General features: G+C 45.3%; 1 protein-coding gene across 1 annotated transcript in view; it reads left to right on the top strand.

The window, feature by feature from the left end:
* The window catches only part of LOC126273092 (repulsive guidance molecule B-like), a 1,683,331-nt gene that overhangs the window by 1,621,057 nt on the left and 37,412 nt on the right, over positions 1 to 24,862 (top strand). The window contains exons 5-6 of the mRNA XM_049976517.1: positions 11,552 to 11,872; positions 13,990 to 14,240. Of these exons, the coding sequence (XP_049832474.1) occupies positions 11,552 to 11,872; positions 13,990 to 14,240 (572 nt within the window). The remainder of the gene's footprint in view (positions 1 to 11,551; positions 11,873 to 13,989; positions 14,241 to 24,862) is intronic.

The following is a 24,862-nucleotide window of genomic DNA, read 5'->3' on the forward strand; positions in this document are numbered from 1 at the left end:
ATTCGAAAACGAATGGAAGAAAGTGATAAGTATCAGCAACAATGAAGGTTACGTCAAAGTACCATTGGAACGAAAGAACTTTGAACAAGTAAAATCGTTTGTGTATTTGAGAAGTTAGATGATAAAAACGGGAGTTATGCGGAGGACATACAAAGGTCACAGACCTATTGAAAAGGTGAATGGTTTACTGACAACAAAGAGAATTTTGGTAGAACTAAAGATGGGGTTTGCCAAGTGTTAATTACATGAATGAATCTGAGACAGTCAAAGACAAAGAGAAAAATGCTGAAGGTTAAATGGTGATACTACATAATCAATTAAAATATAGTGAATCGAGTCGGGAAAAAGACAGCTTTAAGGCAGAATAAAACAAGAAGGGAAAGGTCGATTTGGGAACAACTGGTTCGTAGAGAAAAAGCTAATTCGGTAGGGGAAAGAAGAGTGGGGGTAAATCAGAGTAATACAGAGACTTAACTGCTACAAGCAGCCTCAAATATAGATTGCCGAAGCTATGCAGGGACGAAAGGTCTTCGTAGACTGCCGCGGTGAGTGCAAGATCCGCTCGAGGTGCCAAAAACTCAATAAATGTTTCTTAGTTTAACCATGAGTCGGAAGAAAGCGTTGTAGGCGACGTACAGTAAAACTCGGACTCAGGACTGCAGAAGGTAACCCTTTCCTGGATTACCTTAACGAATGGGCGCGTAGATCTTTCTCCTAGATGTTCTACACAGATTTCTCGTTGACATCGACCCATAAGCAGTGCGTGCAGCGCATTCGATTAGTTTGGAGATGAGTATCTATACTCTCGAAGTGCGGATCTCTGATGCGTTTGAAATAATTGCCGGGGTGCCATTACGGTGTATTTATTCATCACAAAACTCAACAGCGTGGTTAAGACAACTGGTAAAGAGAAGACGCCGATTATAACCTATAACCCACTGGTTGGCGCGCAGCAGAAATCTGAGCATACTTCGTACAACTTCGTAGCTATTAGGATGTGATCGGTAGCTGAATAATTTCCATTTATTTTTAGATTTAAGGGTATTGCAGTATCAAAGCTTTACTGACAACTAGGCTCCGCCTAGCATGTAATCTGCCCAAGGTGGACTTTTAATGTTAAAATATTTTATTTTTAAGACGTTTTAGATTTCGTACCTGAGTACTGGCGAGACCCTGACGATCAGATCGCCAGACAAGATTCTTCCTCATGGCTCGCTTATATCTTCACTCCAGTGACTCACTACCACGACGTATGTTACTTCCGTTACCGTTGTCTGCGTAAGAACCGTTACCGATGCCTGTGTGAGGAACAGCTTCTCACTGGGCGCTATTGTATTGTGCATTGCTGCTTAGTGAATAGAATTGCTCTGCTAGCTCGAGCTTCCCGATGAAATGTAAAATTTTAAAAATAAAATACTGTCGAAAATAAGAGCAACCTCACAAGAGCTGCATCAAACTGGTCTCCAAACTGAAGACCACAACGACAGCTTTGAATTAAGATTCTGACGAGCAGTGCTTAAAATGAAATGAACTTATAAGGAGTGATGAAGTCATTCTACCAACAGGAGAGGACAGAAAACTGGTGAGAATGAGGGAAACAAATTGGCTGGCACATGCACTGAGCAGAAATTGCCTGAAACGAAAAATGACCGAAGGAATGACCGTGAACTGGACAGGGGGTGAAAGCTGCTGGTTCAGGGTGATGGGCGACATCAGAAATGGGCGATTTCCAGAAGGACGGTGCACAGGCTATTACTCCTACTCTTTTGGCTACAAATTCTCATTTTTGAACAGAATCTCCGTTCAGGGCCACGGCCTTACGCCTCCTTATGGGGAGGGCCTGTATAACCGCAAGGTACCACTCTATTGGTCGTCGCCGGAGCCAACGTCCTGCTGCATCAGTAACCTCCCCATCATCCAACTCCTGCTTCCCGCGGAGTGCACCGTTCATTGGGCCACACATATGGAAGTCGGAAGGTGTGTGAGATCTAGGATGCAGGCTGGTTGAGGAAGAACAGTGAAGTTTTGAGGGTCCCTGTAGGAGCGTACAGACTTGCGTGAGGGCTCGCGTTGTCATGTAGGAGAAGTTCGTTTGCATTCTTGTGGCGACGAAAGCGCAAAAGCCGTTTCTTCAATTTACTGAGGGTGTTTGTGGGCGGGCGGTACGCGGGAAACCGGACAGGTTTGCGCGGTCTTGTTGCGGTGATGAGTCACACCTCGATCAACGACTCACTGCGCTTTTGTTCACTGCCAGATCGCCGTAGGCATTCTGCAAGCGCCTTTGAATATCTGCGATGCTCTGGTTTTCCGGCTAAAGAACCTCGATGACCACACTGTGCTTACAACGCACCCCCCTTATAGACGCCATTTTGAAGTCTACCTGCCTGAACTTTACCTACATGTACATGATTGCTCAGCAATTCACACTTAAGTGCCTGGCAGAGGGTTCATCGAACCTTTTTCATACTACTTCCCTACCATTCCACTCTCGAATGGCGCGTGGGAAAACGGAGCACCTAAATATTTCCATTCGATCTGTGATTTCTCTTATTTTATTATGGTGATTATTTCTCCCTACGTAGGTGGGTGTCAACAAAATATTTTCGCATTCGGAAGAGAAAGTTGGTGATTGAAATTTCGTAAATAGATCTCGCCACAGAGAAAACCGCCTTTGTTTCAGTGACTGCCACCCCGACTCGCGTATCATATCAGTGACACTCTCGTCCCTATTGCGCGATAACACGACACGAGCTGCCCTTCTTTGCACTTTTCCGATGTCCTCCGTCAATCCTACCTGGTAAGGATCCCATACCGCGCAGCAATATTTCAACAGAGGACGGACAAGTGTAATGAAGGCTGTCTCTTTAGTGGGTTTGTAGCATCTTTTAAGTGTTCTGCCAACAAACCGCAGTCTTTGTTTTGCCTTCCCCACAATATTATCTATGTGGTTTTCCAAATTTAAGTTGCTCGTAATTGTAATTCCTAGGTATTTCGTCGAATTGACAGGCCTTAGATTTGTGCGATTTAGCGTATACTCAAAATTTATCGGATTTGTTTTAGTACGCATGTGGATGACCTCGCATTTTTCTTTGTTTAGTGCTAATTGCCACTTTTCGCACCATACAGAAATTGTCACTAGGTGGTTTTGTAATTGGAATTGATCGTCTGATGATTTTTTACTAGACGGTAAATTACAGCGTCATCTGCAGACAATCTAAGGGGGCTGCTCAGATTATTATGAAACTGTAGTGGCTGAGGCAGGAATATTCTACGATGCTTCACAAAAAATTTCGCATTTTTCTAGAAAATCTGTCTGAGGAAGAAAAGTAATACCTACGTAATGAACGCCCTTCGTAGTACGTGAAGAGTGTCCTGTCGATTCGTGTCGTAAGACTGGTGCACCAGAACCATAATGGCCGAAGGTGTAACAAGTGCTAGGAAGATCAAAACGACGCACGGCGGCAGCGTTGATTACTCACCGGCCGGAGTGAACGGCGGCCGCCTGGAGCCGGAAGAGCAGACGGCTCCGGATGTGCGTGGGCGTGTGCGCCGGCGGCGGCAGCACAGCACAGCACAGCACAGCACAGCACGCGCCTGGCCGGCCGCTAACGACCAGCTTGTGCGCCGGAAGCCCCCTTTGTCGCAGGTGACGCGACCCGAATCTCGTCTGGAGAAGCGGATGGCGCCCACTTGTCACTCCTGGTCGTGGCTCAGCTGCGGCGTGAAGCTGCCGTCTGCAGGCGCTTCATTAACGCCATGCTGCACGCTCCGACCTCTAAACTCTCTATCTTGCTTTAATTGTGGTCTACAACGTCTGCGCCGGCGGACGTGTCGCTGTGCTATTAGGGCAGCCGTGCCCGGTCTGGCTTACATTAATACAGCCATTATGTTCACACACTCGCGATCTGCACTGCTGCTCATACAGAATCATTTTGTCTCCATTATCAATTATTAAATGGTGTACCTGATTGTAGACAGTATTGCAGAACTACAAATTCATATCTAGAAAATCCCCCGAAACTTCTTTATTTGCTTGAGTGCGTCTGTACTTAAATTGCTGGATGACTGAGACCCACAATATCCTAGCGCAACGCAATCTGACTGCTCAAAAAAAAAGATAAACTGACTTCAAATAATTAATTCAAAAGAATGGGCCTGACTAAAAAGGAATTTTAACAATAACCTTTACATCAGTTCAGAATATCAGATCAGTTCGGATTCCGTAGAAAAGTTGGAACACGTGAGGCTATACTCACCCTACGACTTATCTTAGAAGAAAGATTAAGGAAAGGCAAACCTACGTTTCTAGCATTTGTAGACTTAGAGAAAGCTTTTGACAATGTTGACTGGAATACTCTTTCAAATTCTGAAGGTGACAGGGGTAAAATACAGGGACCGAAAGGCTATTTACCATTTGTACAGAAAGCAGATGGTAATTATAAGACTCGAGGGACATGAAAGGGAAGCAGTGGTTGGGAAGGGAGTGAGGCAGGGTTGTAGCTTCTCCCCGATGTTATTCAATCTGTATATTGAGCAAGCACTACAGGAAACAAAAGAAAAATTTGGAGTAGGTATTAAAATTCATGGAGACGAAGTAAAAACTTTGAGGTTCGCCGATGACATTGTAATTCTGTCAGAGACAACAAAGGACTTGGAAGAGCAGTTCAACGGAATGGACAGTGTCTAGAAAGGAGCGTATAAGATGAACATCAACAAAAGCAAAACGTTGATAATGGAATGTAGTCGAATTAAGTCGGGTGATGCTGAGGGAATTAGATTAGGAAATGAGACACTTTAAGTAGTAAAGGAGTTTTGCTATTTGAGGAGCAAAATAACTGATGATGTTCGATGTAGAGAGGATATAAAATGTAGACTGGCAATGACAATGAAAGCGTTTCTGAAGAAGAGAAATTTGTTTACATCGATTATTCATATAAGTGTCAGGAAGTAGTTTCTGAAAGTATTTGTATGGAGTATAGCCATGTATGGAAGTGAAACATGGACGATCAATAATTTGGTCAAGAAAAGAATAGAAGCTTTCGAATTGTGGTGCTACAGAAGAATGCTGAATATTAGATGGGTAGATCACTTAACTAATGAGGAGGTATTGAATAGAATTGGGGAGGAGTTTGTGGCGCAGCTTGACTAGAAGAAGGGATCGGTTGGTGGGACATGTTCTGAGGCATCAAGGGATTACGAATTTAGTACTGGAAGGCAGCGTGGAGGGTAAGAATCGTAGAGGGAGACCAAGAGATGAATACACTAAGCAGATTCAGAAGGACGTGGGCTGCAGGACGTACTGGGAAATGAAGAAGCTTGCACAGGGTAGAGTAGCATGGAGAGCTGCATCAAACCAGTCTCAGGACTGAAGACAACAACAACTTTCACATTTCATTAAGCACTTACCTTATAAAAATCTTCATTAGGACAGCTACTGCAATATAGCGAGCGTCAATAGTGCCGGCTGATTAAAAGATTCTAACTACTAAAGCCACTAACTACTAATAGCAAAGTAAAGATTTTGTTGCAAACCAAGTAATGTAATTTTTCACCTTAATAATGTGACATCCACTTCAAACACGAACATAAATTGTCATTGTCATTTAGTACAAAGGTATATAATCATCAATAATATTCAATCTCGAAGTCGAACATGTACAGTTCGTTAGCCTACTCTACCACTTCAGACCTCTACCCTCCATCAACGCTAATGTCTCACATCTAACATCCATCACTGCTGGCTGTTCACCTCCAACTGCCCAACAGTACTTCCATCACTGCTGGCGACTAACTTCCAACTGCCCAACACTACTGGCGATTAACTTCCAACGAGTCCGCCCAGCCACAGAGACTCTTACAAAGAAAGGCAGTCAGGGATCCAGTGCCAACAGAGAAGCAGCCCACTTACACACCATGCTGTGGATAAAGTGGCCTCATGGTGCAGGCGGAACGAAATTATCGACGCTCTCTTAGAGTGCCATCCACCAAGGAACAACGACGCACGAACAAGTTTCTTACGCACACCACCTACAGCTCGTGCGGTGGCAGATCAGAACCTTGTGGAATAAAATGTGGCGACTATCGTACCAACAAAGTGCAGGTATTATGCAGCTGTGCTGACAACAACGCGACACGATCGTAATACTCCCTTGGAATGCACCACGGAAAGATTCCATGTTCCGCCTCCACCTTTGTCGGTTAAAACTGACTGACTCACCTCCTGTGTAATTGTGGCGCGACGTAAATGGATCACATAATTTTAGATTATCCAATGCTATATTAGGCGATTTCCGAATTGCTGCAGTGCTTAGTGCCTCGTGGAAACCACAGTGAAGAGACTACTCGCAGCATATGATGTGCTACTGTGTAGACGTATGGATATATGTATAACTATTTAGCGGATGAAATTAGCATGGCGTAATTGTTAGGTGTACAACCAGTGTAAATCTTCCAAGCGTATCTTGATTGCATATGTTAGTATGATGTGTATGACTGGATTTGCTTTTCAATTTATAACGTACCCTGCATTGGAGGCTGGCTGTGTGGCTTACGTCCACAGGCGAAAATTAATAAATAAAAAAAAATCCTCAAAGACAGTTCCAGTTTAGTTGTTCCGTGCCGAAACTGTGGATCGGTCAAGGCGTTCCCCGATTTTCCGCTGTTGCTAAGTGTGTCGCGTTTTGACAGTGACTTCGGCTGCTGGGATTGAAAATTAACAGATTCTCGCCGCTGTGACATGTGCTATAATTGTGGACTCTTGCATTTTCTTAACCATTATTTTACTACATTCATATTATACAGTGAATCATGTACGAGCACAGGACACGAACAAGCGTCTTTCATAGGGAAGTAGTATACTGGTATCTACCATCCTAACTACATATCTATCGGATAGGGAATTAATGATGGTGTCCACTCTGCTCGCGTGTGTGTGGTAAACCACAACTTCACCGACAAACATAGAGGTACAGACCAAAACAAGAAGTCTAGTAATCGTGGGCTCTGAAGAGAAAGATACATTAAGAGTTATGAGCATGTGTTCATTTTCGCTACCATGAAACACGTGTTAGTGTAAAAGTGCTCATATTTCATAAGATATGAATTTTAGGGCCTATGTTTACCGAATATTTTTTTCTTGTTTTGGTCTATACTATCGCCTCCCTAAATATGGAAAGCATTTTAGACCAAACATTTATTAGAATTTATTGCTTTGTTTTGGTTCATAGTATCTGAAAATTTGTCTTTGGAGTTCTAGTTCAACATGTAAAGACATAAAGCTAAAAATATGAATTGCACACTATATAAAATTAATAATAAAAAATAGACATACACATTCATTTACATTCCTGATCATCCAGATTTTGAATGGATAAATGTTGTTGTAGCAATTCTTGAAAGAGGTTTCACGAAAGGTGAATGGAACAGGTTTTCACACAGAGGCTCCAGCCTTCAGTACACAAGTTATAACTTAAAAGGCATATCCTACGATACGCAGCACATTCACACATACGTGAAGGTGGCGATACAGACTGGGTATTTGGGAAACAGGCGTTGTTCAGGCTAAAATAGAATCTACACTATTTTAGATTCTACAGTACTCTAATAAAAGAACGACAACGTCCGAGGTAAAACGCAAGAGAACAATCCTCTACTTGAGACCGCTGGCGTTAAAACTGTCATTGTGACGGCCACTTGGCAGTGTCTTAAAGAATGGGCAAATACGCGAGTAGGTGATGCGTCCACAGCAACATCCCACCGCCTCGGCGTAGACCTGCCGTCGCTAAGTCGCCCACGGACCCAAACATGTCGGCGATGTGGAGGTGGCTAATTACCACGTTTAAAAACAAATGCAAACACTAACAGCTGTGCGGGCACCTCACCATGCAGATAAGCCGCTGCAGCCAGTAAAAAAAAAAGAACAGGCGGCCGTCATACGTAAGGAGTGGCATAAGCGGCACCGCGTGGGCATGCCACAGCGCTGCTCATTGTCCGTAATGTGATGTGGCGTGGCGTGGCGTGGCCCGCCTCTGTAATTTCGGACGCCGTCTACTTCAGCCGTGCGTCGGCGCTTTTCTGCGTCTCTCTCTCTCTCTCTCTCTCTCTCTCTCTCTCTCTCTCTGTGTGTGTGTGTGTGTGTGTGTGTGTGTGTGTGTGCGTACACAGTGCAGAAAACACAGACTGTATGACGATACTCCATAGGTTGTACCATACAATTTTTGGATGATATTGTTTTTAACGATAGAATCTCTTAATGAAACACTGATGAAGAAAAAGTTTAGCGTCGATTAGATGTGCAGCAGCTTGTGAAAGGTGGGGCTGAGGAGATCGGGAAAGTGACGTCTAGAGATATCAGATGTTGTGGATGTTATTACTTGGGCCAAGAATGTTGCATCTCGTTCGTGAAGTTTGACGTCTGCGTTCCAGGTCTTCATATGCTGTAACCTCTGGCCTGTATCACTGTGCAATACTGCGCCATAGTACTGAGCATCGTGGCACCCAAGCTTTAATGAACCACGCTGCACAAAACTTTATTTTTTTTCTTTTTATAACCAGATGTATGTAGTGATAAAGTGATACTCATTCACATTCCCGACACATACTCTTATCATTATGTCAGTGCACGTAATTTGGGTTACATGTCAGGGTTGGGTTTGAGCCGCCACTAAAGACAGAACAACATGGCGACATTGTCTGTGAACATGCTTAAACTTTACAGTACGGACTTTTGTGTGTATATCTATGGCTGGTTCATGTTCGTAAGAAAATTTTCTGCTGACAATCCATGTATCTACTCTCAAGTAGAGCGAAAGAAAAACTACTGACTATGTCAATCCGTATGAGCCATAATTTCTCGTATCTTATTACACGAAATGTATGTTGGCGGCTGTAGAATTGTTGTGCAGTCAGCTTCAAAAGCCGAATCTCTAAATTTTCTCTGCAGTGATCCCCGAAAAGAACATCGCCTTTCCTCCGGGAATTCCCGTTTGAGTTCCCGAAGCGTCTCCGTAACGCTTGCGTGTTGTTCGAACCTACCGATAACAAATCTAACAAGCCACCTCAGAATTGTTTCGATGTCTTCCTTTAATGCGACCTGATTCGGGCCCCAAACAGTCAGGCAGACCTCAGAAATAGGTCACGATATTTGCAGTCTCCTTCGTCGATGAACACCACTTTCCTATAAATTCTCCCAATAAACCGAAGTCGACTATTCGACTTCCCTACTACAATCCTTACATCCTCGTTCCACTTCATATCGCTTTGCGAAGTTACACTCGGACATTTAAACGACGTGGCTGTGTTTAGCAGGACACTGTTAATGCTGTACCCAAATATTACTGGTTTGTTTTTCCTACTCGTCCGCATTAACCTTCTACATTCAGAGCTAGCTGCCACTGATCCCACCAACTACATGTTTAGTCAGTCATCTGTATCCTCCTACACTCACTATCTTAGACACCTTTCGTACACTGCAGATCAGCAAACAACCGCAGATGGCTGCGCACCCTGTCCGCCAGTTCATTTATCTACTCTACTGGCCATTCACATAGCTACACCACGAAGATGACGTGCTACAGACGCGAAATTTAACCGACAGGAGGAAGATGCTGTGATATGCAAATGATTAGCTTTTTACAGCATTCACACAAGGTTGGCGCCGGTGGCGACACCTACAACGTGCTGGCATGAGGAAAGTTTCCGACCGATTTCTCATACACAAACAGCAGTTGACGGGCGTTGCCTGGTGTAAGGAGGAGAAATGCGTACCATCACGTTTCCGACTTTGATAAAGGTCGGATTGTAGCCTATCGAGATTGCGGTTTATCGTATCGCGACATTGCTGCTCGCGTTGGTCGAGATCCAATGACTAGAATATAGAATCGGTGGGTTCAGGAGGGTAATACGGAACGCCGTGCTGAATCCCAACGACCTCGTATCACTAGCAATCAAGATGACAGGCATCTTATCTGCTGTAACGGATCGTGCAGCCACGTCTCGATCCCTGAGTCAACAGATGGGGACGTTTGCAAGACAACAACCATCAGCACAAACAGTTGCACGACGTTTGCAGCAGCATGGACTATCAACTCGGAGACCGTGGCTGCGGTTACCCTTAACGCTGCATCACAGGCAGGAGAGCCTGCGATGGTGCACTCAACGACGAACCTGGGTGAACATACGGCAAAACGTCATTTTTTCGGAGGAATCCAGGTTCTATTTACAGCATCATTATGGTCGCATCCGTGTTTGGCGTCATCGCGGTGAACGCACATTGGAAGCGTATATTCCTCATCGCCATACTGGCGTATCACCCGGCGTGATGGTATGGGGTGCAATTGGTTACACGTCTCGGTCACCTCTTGTTCGCATTGACGGCACTTTGAACAGTGTACGGTACATTTCAGATGTTTTACGACCCCTGGCTCTACCCTTCATTCGATCCCTGCGAAACCCTACATTTCAGCAGAATAATTTCCGATGGCATGTTGCAGGTCCTGTACGGGCCTTTCAGGATACAGATGATGCTCGACTGCTGCCCTGGCCAGCATATTCTCCAGATCTCTCACCAATTGAAAACGTCTGGTCAATGGTGGGCGAGCAACTGGCTCGTCACAATACGCCAGTCACTACTCTTGATGAACTGTGGTATCGTGTTGAAGCTGCATGGGCAGCTGTACCTGTACACGCCATCCAAGCTGTGTTGCACTCAATGCCCAGGTGTATCAAGGCCGTTATTACGGCTAGAGGTGGTTGTTCTGGGTACTGATTTCTCAGGAAGTATGCACCCAAACTTCGTGGAAATGTAATCACGTGTCAGTTCTAGTATAATATATTTGTCCAATGAATACCCGTTTGTCATCTCCGTTTCTCCTTGGTGCAGCAGTTTTAATAGCCGGTAGTGTATATAGAAAATAATGTTTCCTGTCATACTTCCCTGGGAACTCCTGGCAACACTCGCCGTCGACGACAACATACTGGGTTGTATTACATAAGTGCTCGAGGCACTCAAATACCTGTAAATGTTTGATATGCTCGTACCTTAAAAATGGTTCAAATGGCTCTGAGCACTATGGGACTTAACATCTGTGGTCATCAGTCCCCTAGAACTTAGAACTACTTAAACGTAACTAACCTAAGGACATCACGCAACACCCAGCCATCACGAGGCAGAGAAAATCCCTGACCCCGCCGGGAATCGAACCCGGAAACCCGGGGTTGGGAATCGAGAACGCTACCGCACGACCACGAGATGCGGGCGCTCGTACCTTCAGTAGTATTCTGCAGTGGAGGGAACTGTGACAAATGCTTTCCGGAAATCTAGAAATATGGAGTGTGCCTGATGTCCCAGATTCATAGTTCGCTGTACATTAATAATAGGAATATGTGCAGTACGCATACTGGTCGAAAAGTATTGGTGCGAATACAGAGCCCTGAGGGAACCCATTCAACCTCAGGGCTCCGTATTTGCACCAATACTTTCCAACCTTTGCACTGCAGCCCTGTTACACGGGTGTGAGATGGTAACGGCGCGCTATGCTCCTCGGTGTTGCAGTGGGCAGCGAGGCGTGCACGGTGGACGAGTGCTCGCAGAAGTACGGCGAGGCGCTGTCGGCGGCGCCCGGCGGCGGCGGCGGCTCTGCGCAGGCGCGGCTGTGCGCCGTGCTGCAGCGTTACCGCGAGTGCGTGCACGGGCGAGCGCCCGCCTGCCACGGCAACCTGGGCTACCACAGCGCGCTCACCATCGTGCGACGGCGCATGGTGGTGCACGGCTGCGCCGCCGCCACGCACCACGCCGCCACGCGACGCCCGCCGCCGCCCACGCCGCCGCCGCCCGGCCTGCTCGACGACGACGACGATGACAGTCCCGACGAAGGTACGTCGCCGGCCAGCGGCTGTTTCTAAACTCTCTCTCGGGGGGGAAAGGTGAATCGTAAAGAAACGGAAAAAGCAAAGTTCCGTACTCTCGCCCTAGACCAGGGGCGGGCACGAATGCTGCACGTGTGCGGTGCACTTGCACGTGTGCAGTAAACAGGTGTTCTGCGTGCACACAGGGGCAAGCTGGCCACCCGCATCTCTCCCCTCCCCACCATACCGTCTCTCCGCTACTTCCTCTGCAATGCGTTGCTTTTCCTGGCCTGCTCTATTGAGTGAAGGAATAAGGTTAGTACGAGTGCTTGAAAGAAATCATGGTTTGAAAGAGTACCAATTACCTACGATAAATTGTATTTAATTATCACAAGTGGACTTTACAATACGTTTAATGTCTGGAACAAAATTTCTACATACAAACGCAAACAGTTACGTAAATTTTCATTACTGATGTTTGCTCTTAACCGAGACTTATTAATTTTCATAACGGAAAAAAATCTGTCACAAACGTATGTCTCGAGCCAAAGATATTATCTTCGCGGCTTCACGATGGAGACGAGGAAACTCTAGCTGTGGAAAGTTGTGATAAAAATCTATTACACGTCTTGCCAATAGGAACTTGCCTCTCATACGAGAACTACGCTGTAAAATCTACAGTGTAGATCTATTAATTCCATTTGCTACTACAGAAACAGCATATTGTCTCGAGAACTATTCAAAACTTTGGGATAAGTATGATATATCCCCAAATCACTTGAGAAATTCCTCTTTTATTGCACTAAGTACGGGAACATACTGAAATTTATTATAATGGCTTTCAATATTAAACTTCCGCTGACCAGCGAGAATACTACCACATAATAAACATTTCTAATTTTCACGTTTTTGCACAAAGAAAAAATGATTGTCCCATTACTTTTTAAAAGATAGCAAACCTCCACTTCTCCGTTTCCTTGTTTCACTCTGCATTTTCCGGTTCTTGAAATAAAATGTTCACTACGTAGTGGTCGTTTCGCATCAACGTCAGCAGTTTACCCTGACAGTACATTGCCGCAACCTGCCGGCTGCCGCCATTGCGCCATTCGACGATTGCACGCGAGCAGCACACGTGCAGCGCTGTGTGCTCATGAGCCGCTTGCAACGTTTGTCCGCCCCTGCCCTAGACCATTACCCGCGCCAAAGAGTGGAAGGCGTGTCAGCGTTGCCACTGATGAAACAGTGACTGCAATTCACGATACGATTTTGCAAGATCGTCGAAAAGGTCTGCAGCACATTGAAACCACATTTTGCAAGATACCTCAAGTATGCTCACCACATCGTTGTGTGCATCTTGGGAATGTGGAAAGTTTCATTTTGGTAGGTCCCGAAAGACTTGAATGCAGATCAGAGACAGCGTTCAGAAGTCGTCCACCAGTTTGAAGCGAATGAAGACGACTTTCTTGCGGAGTATGTGACAATGGACGAAACATGTGCTGACCACTTTGATCCTGAGACAAAACAATAGTCACAACAATGGAAACATCCTGCATCCCCTCCTCCAAAAAAACTTCCGGGTGCAAAAATCAGCTGGTAAGCTGATGGTATCGCCCTTCAGGGATGCAGAAGAGGTTATTATGGTGGATTACACGCAAGAGGGCGTAACTGTCAATGCGTCATATTATTGCACTCTCGTGCGCAACTTGAGAGAAGATAGAAAGAAAAAAAGGCGCGAAAAATGGGAGCGCGGAGTTCTTTTGCATGCGGACAACGCACAGGTGCACAAAGCCGTTGCGACACTGAAAACTCTACGGGTCTAAGAGTGCGAACTGTTATTTCATCCGCCATGTTTACAGAAGTTATCTGACCGTTCCAGCAAGTTTATTAGTTCGCACTGGTATTGTAATGAAAAAGAAATAGTTATTATGAAATTTGTCAATCTTGATTTATTGGTCTAGAAAGTTTTCGAGACCCCCTCTCCCCTTGTAGTTATGCAGAGATGCATTAATGCAGTCGTTGGGCTGAAGATCGACTGCACTGGCATTCTGGTTGGCGTGATGGTGTGGACGGAAGGTAGCTGACTGGAAACGTGTCAGGTGTGGTGTGGCGTTATGGTAAGGCAGCTGTGTGGTGTGTGCTTGGCAGATGCCGGGCTGGCGGAGCCCCCGGAGGCGCCGGCGGCGCCGCCGCCGGTGGACGCGCAGTGCGACTACGGCGGGCCGGCAGAGCACGTGCACTGCGGCCTGTTCGGCGACCCGCACCTCAAGACCTTCTCGGGCCAGTACCAGACGTGCCGCGTCGAGGGCGCCTGGCCGCTCATCGACAACACCCACCTCGCCGTCCAGGTCACCAACAAGCCCGTCCTCAACGGCTCCCGCGCCACCGCCACCACCAAGGTAAGCCCACCACACTCCCCCACTTCGCACGCTCGCTCGCTCTGCGCTGGACCCCACCTACGCAAACACCGCGACTGCTGGATGACAGTGTATGGCTGCTACTTGCCTATGATAACTTAGAAGGTTGGTGCGGCGGCTGTCGGCGGCCGCAGTAGGTGCTCGCGCTTCCTACCTACAAAGAAGTGAGGAACTTATCGTTGGCAGCGTTCGGAGACGAATGAATATCTTTCAACCAGTGCCAATTTCCTGCGCTTCTGGTAGCACCAGCGCAATCGTAAAGTTACTGTGGACAAGGAGTAGTCGATAGGCGTTGCAAGCGACAAGAAGTGATTTGCGTTGTTCTTTCTACAAGGAAGTGTTACCAAGTTGGGGTTTTCCTCCTAAATTTGGGGGGAATTAAGTTGCCTGGGGGAAATTAGAGGGATAAATGTTTCCGAGGGGGGGGGGGGAATTTTGGGCTACTACCCACCCAGGGGCGTTTATTGTGAGATATGAGAACTATCTCGCCCTTCGCCGCTTTGCAACTGTGTCAGACGGTTCACAGTACTAAAAGCTTCCAGTATGGCTTTGTAACTTCAGTTAGCCATGTTTTTCTCGTGCTATCAGTCATCTAAAAGTTTTAAAATGCGAGTACACGAAGTATTCGGGTGTAACTGAACGTTACCTGCGACAGAAGAATAACATAAAATGCACCATCTAATGGGTGGTATGCTTCATCACCTCCAATTTTCTCCTTTGTCCAAGACTAACATAAATTACTTCATTCTGCTGTTACATCTACACCTACATCTGCACTGACCTCTAGTTGTAGGCAAAGCAATATCTGTACGTATTAAAATGTTGCCTTCGCACAGCGGTCGCTGTTTGGAGTTACATATTTGCCCGGTTCTGTCTGAAAGAGAATGGGCTGTTATTAACTACACTTGCGTGCGCGGCTTTAGCCGGACGTGTCCAGCTTTCTACGGTCGTGCCTCGCCAAATGTTAGTATACAGAACTCCGCCCTGTGCGGATTTTGTTAGGCTTCTTAGTGGCGAATTAGAGAACCCACAATTAAAGCCCTTACCAAGCGAGGAATAAGTATAAGGACGAATAAAGGGACAAACCGTGAGGGTATATAGATATACCGAGCATGTAATGGTTATGTTTTGTCTTACATCTGAGCCTAACACACGGTGTCTCAGCCACTCCACGCTCACAGAACATGCGAAGCAAAGTGCTCTAAGCTGTGCCTTCGCTAGAAGAACGGATACTTATTTTGTTTAAAGAAGAAGCATTACTTTATTCTGACAGAAGATAGTCTAACGAGAAAGACTAAGCAATTGAGAACAAGAATGGGCAGTTAGTAGCTATCATAGTTGTGAAATTGGAAGTGTTGAAGGAGTTGCAGTAGGACAACTCACTTTCACCGTACGAGGATAATGACAAGTTTCCTTGCTAAACGGGTACAAAATGTCTCGTAACGCAGACAGCCATATCCACACAACAACAACAATAATAATAACAACTGTCTCTTTACCAGGAGGTTCACTGTGGTAGTTCCAGATGTCAGCACAGTATAAGCAAAAGGAGAGTGCGCCAGATACAAACAATAAATATTGCAGAAACAAACACAATATTTTTAATTGATCATTACAACAATAAGGCTGTTAACAGACTGTTTTTGTGGTTTTGAAGCACATTTGAGCTTGGAAAAAATTGGCTATAATTTATTATAAATAGACTGAAAGTATCCAACTGACCTCTCTAAATGGGTACTCCGGCATTTAGGGCAAAAGGTCCGGCTAAATATAACGCGGAGTCCGGTTTTTTTTCTATTTTTGGACCTGGCAACCATGAGTACATAGTCACAGTGACTGAGCTAGATTGCGGTGCAGGACGAGTGAGAGTGAAACTATTACGAGACTTGTTTCTCCGGGGTTCGATAGCTGGCCGTCTACCTCGGGCATCCCGCAACTGCGGCTTCAGAACGAGAGAGAGAGAGAGAGAGAGAGAGGTAGAGAGGTAGAAGAAGCAGTTGGACAGTGGACTGTGTGGGTTCTTACGCGGTGCCCATCCACGGTCTGCCGCGTATCCCCCTGCTGGCAAAAAAGCTGAGCCGGGCCGCGCAGCGCGTCTGACCGGTGAGCCGGGAAGCAAGCTGGCAGCGAAGCGGAGGCGCGTCGAATGCGGCCAGCCCGAGCTCTGCTCTTCCACAAGGCTGCCGCCCGCCCCTTCTTAAGCTCCCTTCCCTTCCCCTGCCTTCCCTCCCCCTCCCTTCTTTCCTTCCGACCGTTTCCTCCTCGTCCTTTTTGTTTGTCGCTGCGCGGAGGCAGCTGCGCGCTTCCGCCAGGAATGTTTTTGTCGTCCCGTCCCATTCTAAACCTGGCCGATTCCGCCCCGGGTCCGCATTGTCTTGAGCAGTGCAGGGCTCGTCGCCTTCTGTATATACGCGTGTTCTGTAGCCAGCACGATGTGTAATCGCCGAATAGCTCCGCCGTGTGAATTACGGGGACTCTGAGCGTGAGCAAGTAGTGGCGGGGCGTACCGCAAGGTAGCATAACGGCCACACTGGTGCTCGCGGCCTACTCGGTCAGCTCCTCGGTGGCATCAGCCCGTTCACTGTCAACGTCGCAGTTACATTACGCGTGTAGTATCTTTACGTGGACTGCTCAGTCTGGTTTTCAGGCAAACAGTTTTCGAATAGCGCATCTGATAAGCCGCGAAAAGTCTTCAACATCTGTTCTGGAGATGCTGATTTATGTGGCAGATTTCAGATCCCGTAAATGAGACACTTAAAGTAGTAAAGGAGTTTTGCTATTTGGGGAGCAATATACCCGATGATGGTCGAAGTAGAGAGGATATAAAATGTAGACTGGCAATGGCAAGGAAAGCGTTTCTGAAGAAGGGGAATTTGTTATCATCGAGTATAGATTTAAGTGTCAGGAAGTCGTTTCTGAAAGTATTTGAATGGAGTGTAGCCATGCATGGAAGTGAAACATGGACGATAAATAGTTTGGACAAGAAGAGAATAGAAGCTTTCGAAATGTGGTGCTACAGAAGAATGCTGAAGATTAAATGGGTACATCACGTAACTAATGAGGAGGTATTGAATAGAATAGGAGAGAAGAGGAGTTTGTGGCACAACTTGACCAGAAGAAGGGATCGGTTGGTAGGACATTTTCTGAGGCATCAAGGGAGCACCAATTTAGTATTGGAGGGCAGCGTGGAGACAAAGAGATGAATACACTAAGCAGATTCAGAAGGATGTAGGTTGCAGTAGGTACTGGGAGATAAAGAAGCTTGTACAGGATAGAGTAGCATGGAGAGCTGCATCAAACCAGTCTCAGGACTGAAGACCACAACAACAATCTATTCTCTCTCTCTCTCTCTCTCTCTCTCTCTCTCTCTCTCTCTCTATCTATCTATCTATCTATCTAAGAGCTAGATCAATTTTCAGTCTTCTTCATTTTTAATATTTTGATGAGTAAGTTTTCCTGTGAAATGATGGAACAAAACCTTTGAGTTGACCAGCAGATTATTTATTTCCTCTATTTAACTCACGAGAAGCACACACTATCTCTATCAGAAGAAATCATTCATAAATGATGAATTAGCGAAAGGAACTGTATACCAGCCACCCTATATCGTGTGTAGATAGGTAACTAACTACCTAATTTGTAAACTGCTACACCCATTCTCTCATTTAGTGGCAAACGCTTTCGTACAAAATCAGTGACTGTGATTACAAAACACTCTCATATTTTGAATAATTAACTGAAACCCTCAGCTGCCGACAAGTGTTGTTGTTGTTGTTGTTATACGTCGGTGGGGACAGTTGAAAATCTGTGACCCGACCGGGACTCGATTCCAGGATCTCCTGCGTACATGGCAGGCGCTCTATCCATTTTTTGCGTTTTGTTCGTTATTGGTCGTTGTGTTTGGTCATTGCGGACGTCGCAAGACATCCTGTTCGGTGGCTGATCCTTCCACTCAGTTTTTTATTACAGAGGCCAACCGGCTCTCTGACCGAACACGCTGAGGTACCGTGTCGGCTACTCGTGTCCATCTGACCCACCGAGGACACAGATGAACAGCGCGACTGCAGGGACTTGACCCTTGCACGCTTCCCGTGACACCCACATTCCCAACTATCCACAATCGACATACGGAATGCACCTAATAGATATTTGCCCTTCCACTCATTACTCGCGCACAGTAAGTTGACGATTCCCCTAAGAGTTCGGGCAACCTGTGCTCATTCGCACAGACGAAGGTCCATGGCTGGGTAGCCTTTAACTATATATATGGACATAGGAGCATAGTAACTCTCAAATTTTGTACCTCTATATTCAGTCGGCTGTTTTTTTTGCGATTCCAGATTTTCACTCTGCAGCGGAGTGTGCGCTGATATGAAACTTCCTGGCAGATTAAAACTGTGTGCCCCACCGAGACTCGAACGCGGGACCTTTGCCTTCCGCGGGTACCAGAAATAGCGAGCTGTATGATGTAAAACTTTCGTCACTGTTCTTAATGGTTTGATACGGGCAGCCTCCCTGTACTTCATTTCAGAGCAACACTTAACCCAACGTTCTCTTTATTTGTTGAATATGTTGCAGTGTCTGTCTTCTCACCAGGTTATTACTCCGCGCCTGCCTCTAATACCATGGAAGTTATTCACTGGTGTTTGAAGAGACAGGTCTCGTTATCATTGCACTTTTTCTAGTCAGCGTTTCCTTGCCGATTCCGCGTATAGCCTTCCCATTTCTTACGTTATCAGTCTATTTAATTTTCGTCGTCCTTCTGTAATATCATATGTCAAACTCTTAGAGTCTCTGCTTGTGGGATTTTCCACCAGTTGGTACAATGCTTGTGCTCAGGACGTACTTTCTCAGAAATTTCTCAAGTTAATATCTATCTACGATGCTAGTAGACCACCGTAGTAAGCATTGCTCCTTGCCTACTTACGCCCTTGTTCTGTACGTCTTACGCTTCGCATTATTTTGCTTCCAAAGTAGGAGATCCCTTGAATGTGTCTGCTAATGTGGTCGTCAATTGTGGTAAGTTTATCGCTAATCTCATTTCTGTTGATCTTCAATACATTGAAATGTTTTTAATTTATTCTCAAAGCATACATTGCTCTCAGTAGACAGTTCAAAGTACGTTTTAATCTTAGCCCTTACGTCTTGGTGTTCCACTTCTGTATGCATTTGGTTCTTTTGCATTTTGTTTACTACCCGCGTTTTCACTTCAGTATGCAACTATTTTTCCGAGGATTTCAGACATCTTGTGCCACTCTACAACGTCGAACAATATCCATAGGTTGACAGATCTTGTGAAGGTGTCTGGACGTGTTTTAAGCCATTAGGGAGAGTCGCGTCAGAACTGCATCTCTAGTGCCTTGATCTTCTAATAAGATCCCCAATTTTTCAGGGTACAGTGTGGAAACAGAAGACAGCCAAGACGTAGAACCAAAATTCACCAGCAAAAATATCTCTTGTCACCTTCGTTCCATCCAGATCAATAGCACACTAAACGATTTTCTGACTGTCTAAGGCGATTTCTTGCTCCCAACAGTACAGGCAGCATTTCTGCCTGATTCTCAGTTCTTCTTTCTACGTTTCCATTTCCGCTTGCCCTTCTGTACTTCCATATCCACAGAGAGGTGGCGCAGTGGTTAGCACACTGGACTCGCATTCGTGAGGACGACGATTCAAACTCGCGTCCGAGCACCCAGATTTAGGTTTTCCGTGATTTCCCTAAATCGCTCCAGGGAAATGCCAGGATTGTTTTCTTTGAAAGGTCACGGTCGATTTCCTTCCCCACCCCTGACACAATCAGAGCTTTTGCTCCGTATCTAATGATCTCTATATCGACGGGACGATAAACCTAATCTTCCTTCCTTCCTTCCTTCTTGCCTCTGTCTGCGTGGGATTGTCTTCACATTCTCCTGTACTCGCTTCCTTTGTTTCTCTAACCGTGGTCTTGATTAACTCTTACATATGGTGTTGAGTCTATTCCTACCATTGCCGTGGCTACTGTTATTGCCCCGTTGGTGTCTGATAATGTACGCGTCTCTCATGAGTCTCGACTGCGCTAGAACAACTGATGGTACTGTAATTCAGATTATTATAACTGCCAAAAAAATGTGTGACTGCTTTCGAAACGAGTATCCCTAGTCCCTGCCCTGCATCACGAACTATACCCGTGAGAGCACTATTCTTGTCTGCTTCGCTGCAGTCAGCGTAACACCGCTTTTGTGTTCGGCCCCCGCTATCGCAGCCCACATCGCTACTGTTTCCGGCCGACAGACAGAAGTCGTTTTCGGATTCCATTCCTCGAAGTCGTTAGAGATGGGTGCAGACAAGATAAGAGCAGCCGGTGGCACCTGCCGGACCCGTCATTAAAACGACATCCCAAGGTGCGCTTTCGGAAAACTACTGACGTGGCACAAACAGACGCGTCGGATGTTCCACAAAACAGAACCATTTCATCAGCCATAGTATCTTCTCCGCTGTTTCCTTTGAGAGCAATATATACTAAACTAAGTTTGTGATGAATTTTTCTTACTTGGTGAATTGCACACTTCGTAGCAGTCTTTACCCAATTTTTAGACCACTTTTAGCCCTGCTGTTGATTCGCATCCGCCCCTATCGTTATCACCCAAAGTACTCGTATATTTTTCAAAATTAACCGAGGGCAATGCCAATCTCACTCAGTGATTGTGCACAATGCCAGTCCGTCTAAAATCTGAACACGAGTACAGCTAGTAATTACGCTGCTGTGGACAAGAGATTCGATAACGGCAAAAATTCTCTCTTTCCTATAACAACTCAAGATTCGGAACATACGCGGCTTTGTATACATTCATTTATCGTTGCGCTGCATTTTTGCTGTAGTTTTCGAATTTTCTGTTTCATAATACGAGTTCATCTCATCTCAGTTCGATCAAAACTACCATGTCGTTGTAAAAAGAAGGCGAAGGTCGATCGTGCTCGATGTGCATAGTAGACCTTTCCAAAGTTGAGAATCATTTCATTCAGTTATCTGCAAATAATCTGGGCGAATGCTGATTGATGTGGAAATCTCGTCTCGGCTCCTGCGATGACAAAACACAAGTTGAAATCAGGGTTTTATGTATCTTGTGTCCCTTCATAGGCGCTAACCTGATTTCCACTTTCATTTCAATATATAAGGTCCATTTCTGATACTAAAAAGATGCTTTTTGATTAATTCTTTCGTTTTTACAGCAGCTCATTATTTTGGGCGGTCCTGTTTCGTCTTGTGCACGGCGATGTGGCTGCACTGCATAACTAAATACCGTTCCATCGCTGCACAAATGAGAAGGAAGAATTACACAAAATAATAATAGAGGATACTGTAAAGATATAAGAAGCTAAATGCGCATGGCACTTAAACGACGTTGTATACTAAGAAGATAGTAATAAATTTGTATATCAAGAAAGTAGTAGTAAATACGTATAAAAGTCCGGAAAGCTTATTTATAGATTAATATACAGAACGAAAATCTATAGAACGCAAATTCAGCTTAAGTGATGTTTTCAGGACGGTTACGAAGCAAGTACAGCGTCGTCCTGAACGACGTTTCGACAACGTTTTCCACCCGCAAATTTCAGACGAATACGGAATAATAACAAGGATTTTTAATTTTTATTAATACATTCATTTTTGCGTGAAAGCCAGTTTTCAAAATATCTGCAGAGAACGCTGGGAATACAAGCGTGCTGTCAGCGGTTTCTTTAATTCGCTCAGTTCGGCAAAGTATACAGGCATCCTTTTTTGACTGCTATTGAATTAGTTAAGATAAAATGCGTATGAAAACCCAACAATTAAGTACAAGACTAGAGAGATGTGTTAAAACATGTCTTACGTGAAGTTCATTGACAAAAATAAATCCCATACCTCTCCAGTTCGACAACTGCCATAGGCCGGCAGCAGCGGAGCAGTTTCCTCTTTACCTAATATCGCATTCATCTCCGCTGCTTCGATTATTTTTCATTGTGCCCTGAACTGAACTGGCGAACAACCTACTCGTAGTGCTGCCAGTCTCTCCCAAAATGGTATTCCCCTGCCCACACAATCCACGGTTTCATACTTCAGTTTTGTCTGACCATTTATAACTTACAGAACAATGTTTGCCTTAATGAAATGGGCAGTTAAAGTTTTGTGAATGGTATTATTGTTTCCAAAACATACACAGAAGTGAGGTAATTCTTTGTTTATGAAATTCTTTTTATAATAGGTTCTTGTTCTTTGCTGCATGCTACAACGATGATATGGGAAGCTTCCTAGAGGCAGTACGGATGGCCCTTTGCATTCAGCCTATGCAGATGGCTTGGGGTACAGTAGTCGCTTCGTAATGATGGATGTGGTGGGTGATGTAGCTGAGATTCAACTTGGGAAACCGTGTTTTTCTGGGATGATAGTCTGAACATGGCCATAAAATCTTCCTCTTCGAACCTGTTGTCGTGATCCAACAGGTGGATCGAAGCTATCTCGGAAAACGCCGTTTCGTGTTAGCTTAGCTAAGACCACCAACATTTCGTTAAGACGTGTGCCTCAATTCGTATTACCAGCTGTTGAGACACACACACACACACACACACAAAGTACGAACTTCGCCGGGAGAGAGGGAGGGAGAGAGAGAGAGAGAGAGAGAGCGGTTAGTACAGCGTGCAGCATTCCTCGCGTTTAGCCCGGGCAGAATGAGGCGCGGCTGGAGGCTGGAGTCTGGAGCCTGAGCCTGCCGGGCCGCTCCCACACCCTTGATGCGTCCAATACAGCCAATCAGCCGCTGCCGCTCCCGGATCTCGCTCGCTTCAGCCGTGGATTCTCCAGCCTCCACACGTTCCGGCTGCTGTCTTCCTCTCGCACCAGGCGTTGAGTCTCATTTCGTAGAATATTAAAAGTTTTGCTGTTGGTTAAGCCATTCTAGCACAAGATCAATACACCTACATCTACAACTATTTCGTACTCCGCAAGCCACCTGTTGGTGTATGGCGGAGGGCACTTTTTGTACCACTAACTGAGCCCTCTTAAGCGCGTGGGAAGAATGGTTGTCGGTAAGCCTCTGTGTTGGCTCTAACCTCTCGAATTTTCTCCTTATGGTCATTACGCGAGACGTGTGTAGGGGAAAGTGATACGTTGTCGACTCTTCCCGGAAAGTACTCCCTCTTAAATTTCAATAGCGATACACAATGCCTCTCTTGTAACGTCTGCTGATGGAGTTTCGTCTTATAAGCCACTTCCTTCGTGGATGAGTTACATTTCTTTAAGATTCTTCCTGACATCTGCTTTTCCCACTATTTGTTGTTTATGGCCATTCCACTTAAGGTCGCTTCGGATAGTTACTGCTAGATATTTTTCGGCAAATACAGTTTCTTGCAGTTTGTCATCGATACTGTAGCTGCACAGTAGCGGATTTATTTTCCTATGTATGCGCAATAGGTTAAATTTATTTTCGTTAAGGGTCAACTGCCAGAGCCTGCACCATTCATCAATTTGCTGGAGGTCATTCTGCCAATCGTTACTATCGTCGGGCATTGCGACTTTGTTATGGACAACCGCATAATCTGTGAACAGCCTTAGAGAGCATCTGACGCTTCCTGCTATATATTGTAAACAGTAACGGTCCTATCACACTTCCTTGGCGTACACCAGAAGTTACCTTCACATCTGTCGAGTTTGTTCCGTTAAAAGCGACTTGTTGAGTTCTGTCTGCAATGCAGTCTTGAATTCAGTTTCAAATCTGCTCCAATACTCGGTAAGCTCGTACTTTCTTCACTAAATGACAGTGCGGGACAGTGATACAACGTTCATATCGCTAAAATGACAAATGGGCTTACAGATCAGTCAAGAAAAAACCGATCATCTGGTATGAATAATGACACTAGGTTTGAAAAACTAAGAGCTGCTCTCTGCCAAAATTAAGGTTCGGTAATTTCGGTACAGAACAAAAACATTCCCCAGGCTGTGGCTGAGCCATGTCTCCGCAATATCCTTTCTTTCAGGAGTGCTAGTTCTGCAAGGTTCGCAGGAGAGCTTCTGTAAAGTTTGGAAGGTAGGAGGCGAGGTACTGGCAGAAGTAAAGCCGTGAGTACCGGGTGTGAGTCGTGCTTCGGTAGCTCAGATGGTAGAGCACTTGCCCGCGAAAGGCAAAGGTCCCGAGTTCGAGTCTATACGTGGAGCACACAGTTTTAATGTGGCAGGAAGTTTCATATCAGCGCACACTCCGCTGCAGAGTGAAAATCTCGTTCTAAAAACAAGTACAGTTTACATGTAAAAACCACAAGGTATATAATTATTGTTATTTTGTACTGATATTACGTTCATCATGATGTACATCTACATGGATACTCTGCAAATCACATTTAAGTGCCTGATCAAAGGGAAGAGTTTCCTGTTATAATTGATAAGTGCGAAAATTGATCACCAGTAACAGGAATATGTTTTATAGAAGCTCGACGAAGTATCAAAGCGATGTTCGATATTTTTCTGCTTTGCATTTTTAAAATTTCAGCTCTTTTCTAACGCTATATGATTTTTTTTACTGAAATATCCCTCTGTTTCACGTTGCGGATCACCAATTTCCGAATAAAACCTGAATTAAATAATGATAATTTCA

This window comes from Schistocerca gregaria, chromosome 5 (genome assembly GCF_023897955.1).
Source record: "Schistocerca gregaria isolate iqSchGreg1 chromosome 5, iqSchGreg1.2, whole genome shotgun sequence".
Classification (NCBI taxonomy): Eukaryota; Metazoa; Arthropoda; class Insecta; order Orthoptera; family Acrididae; genus Schistocerca; species Schistocerca gregaria.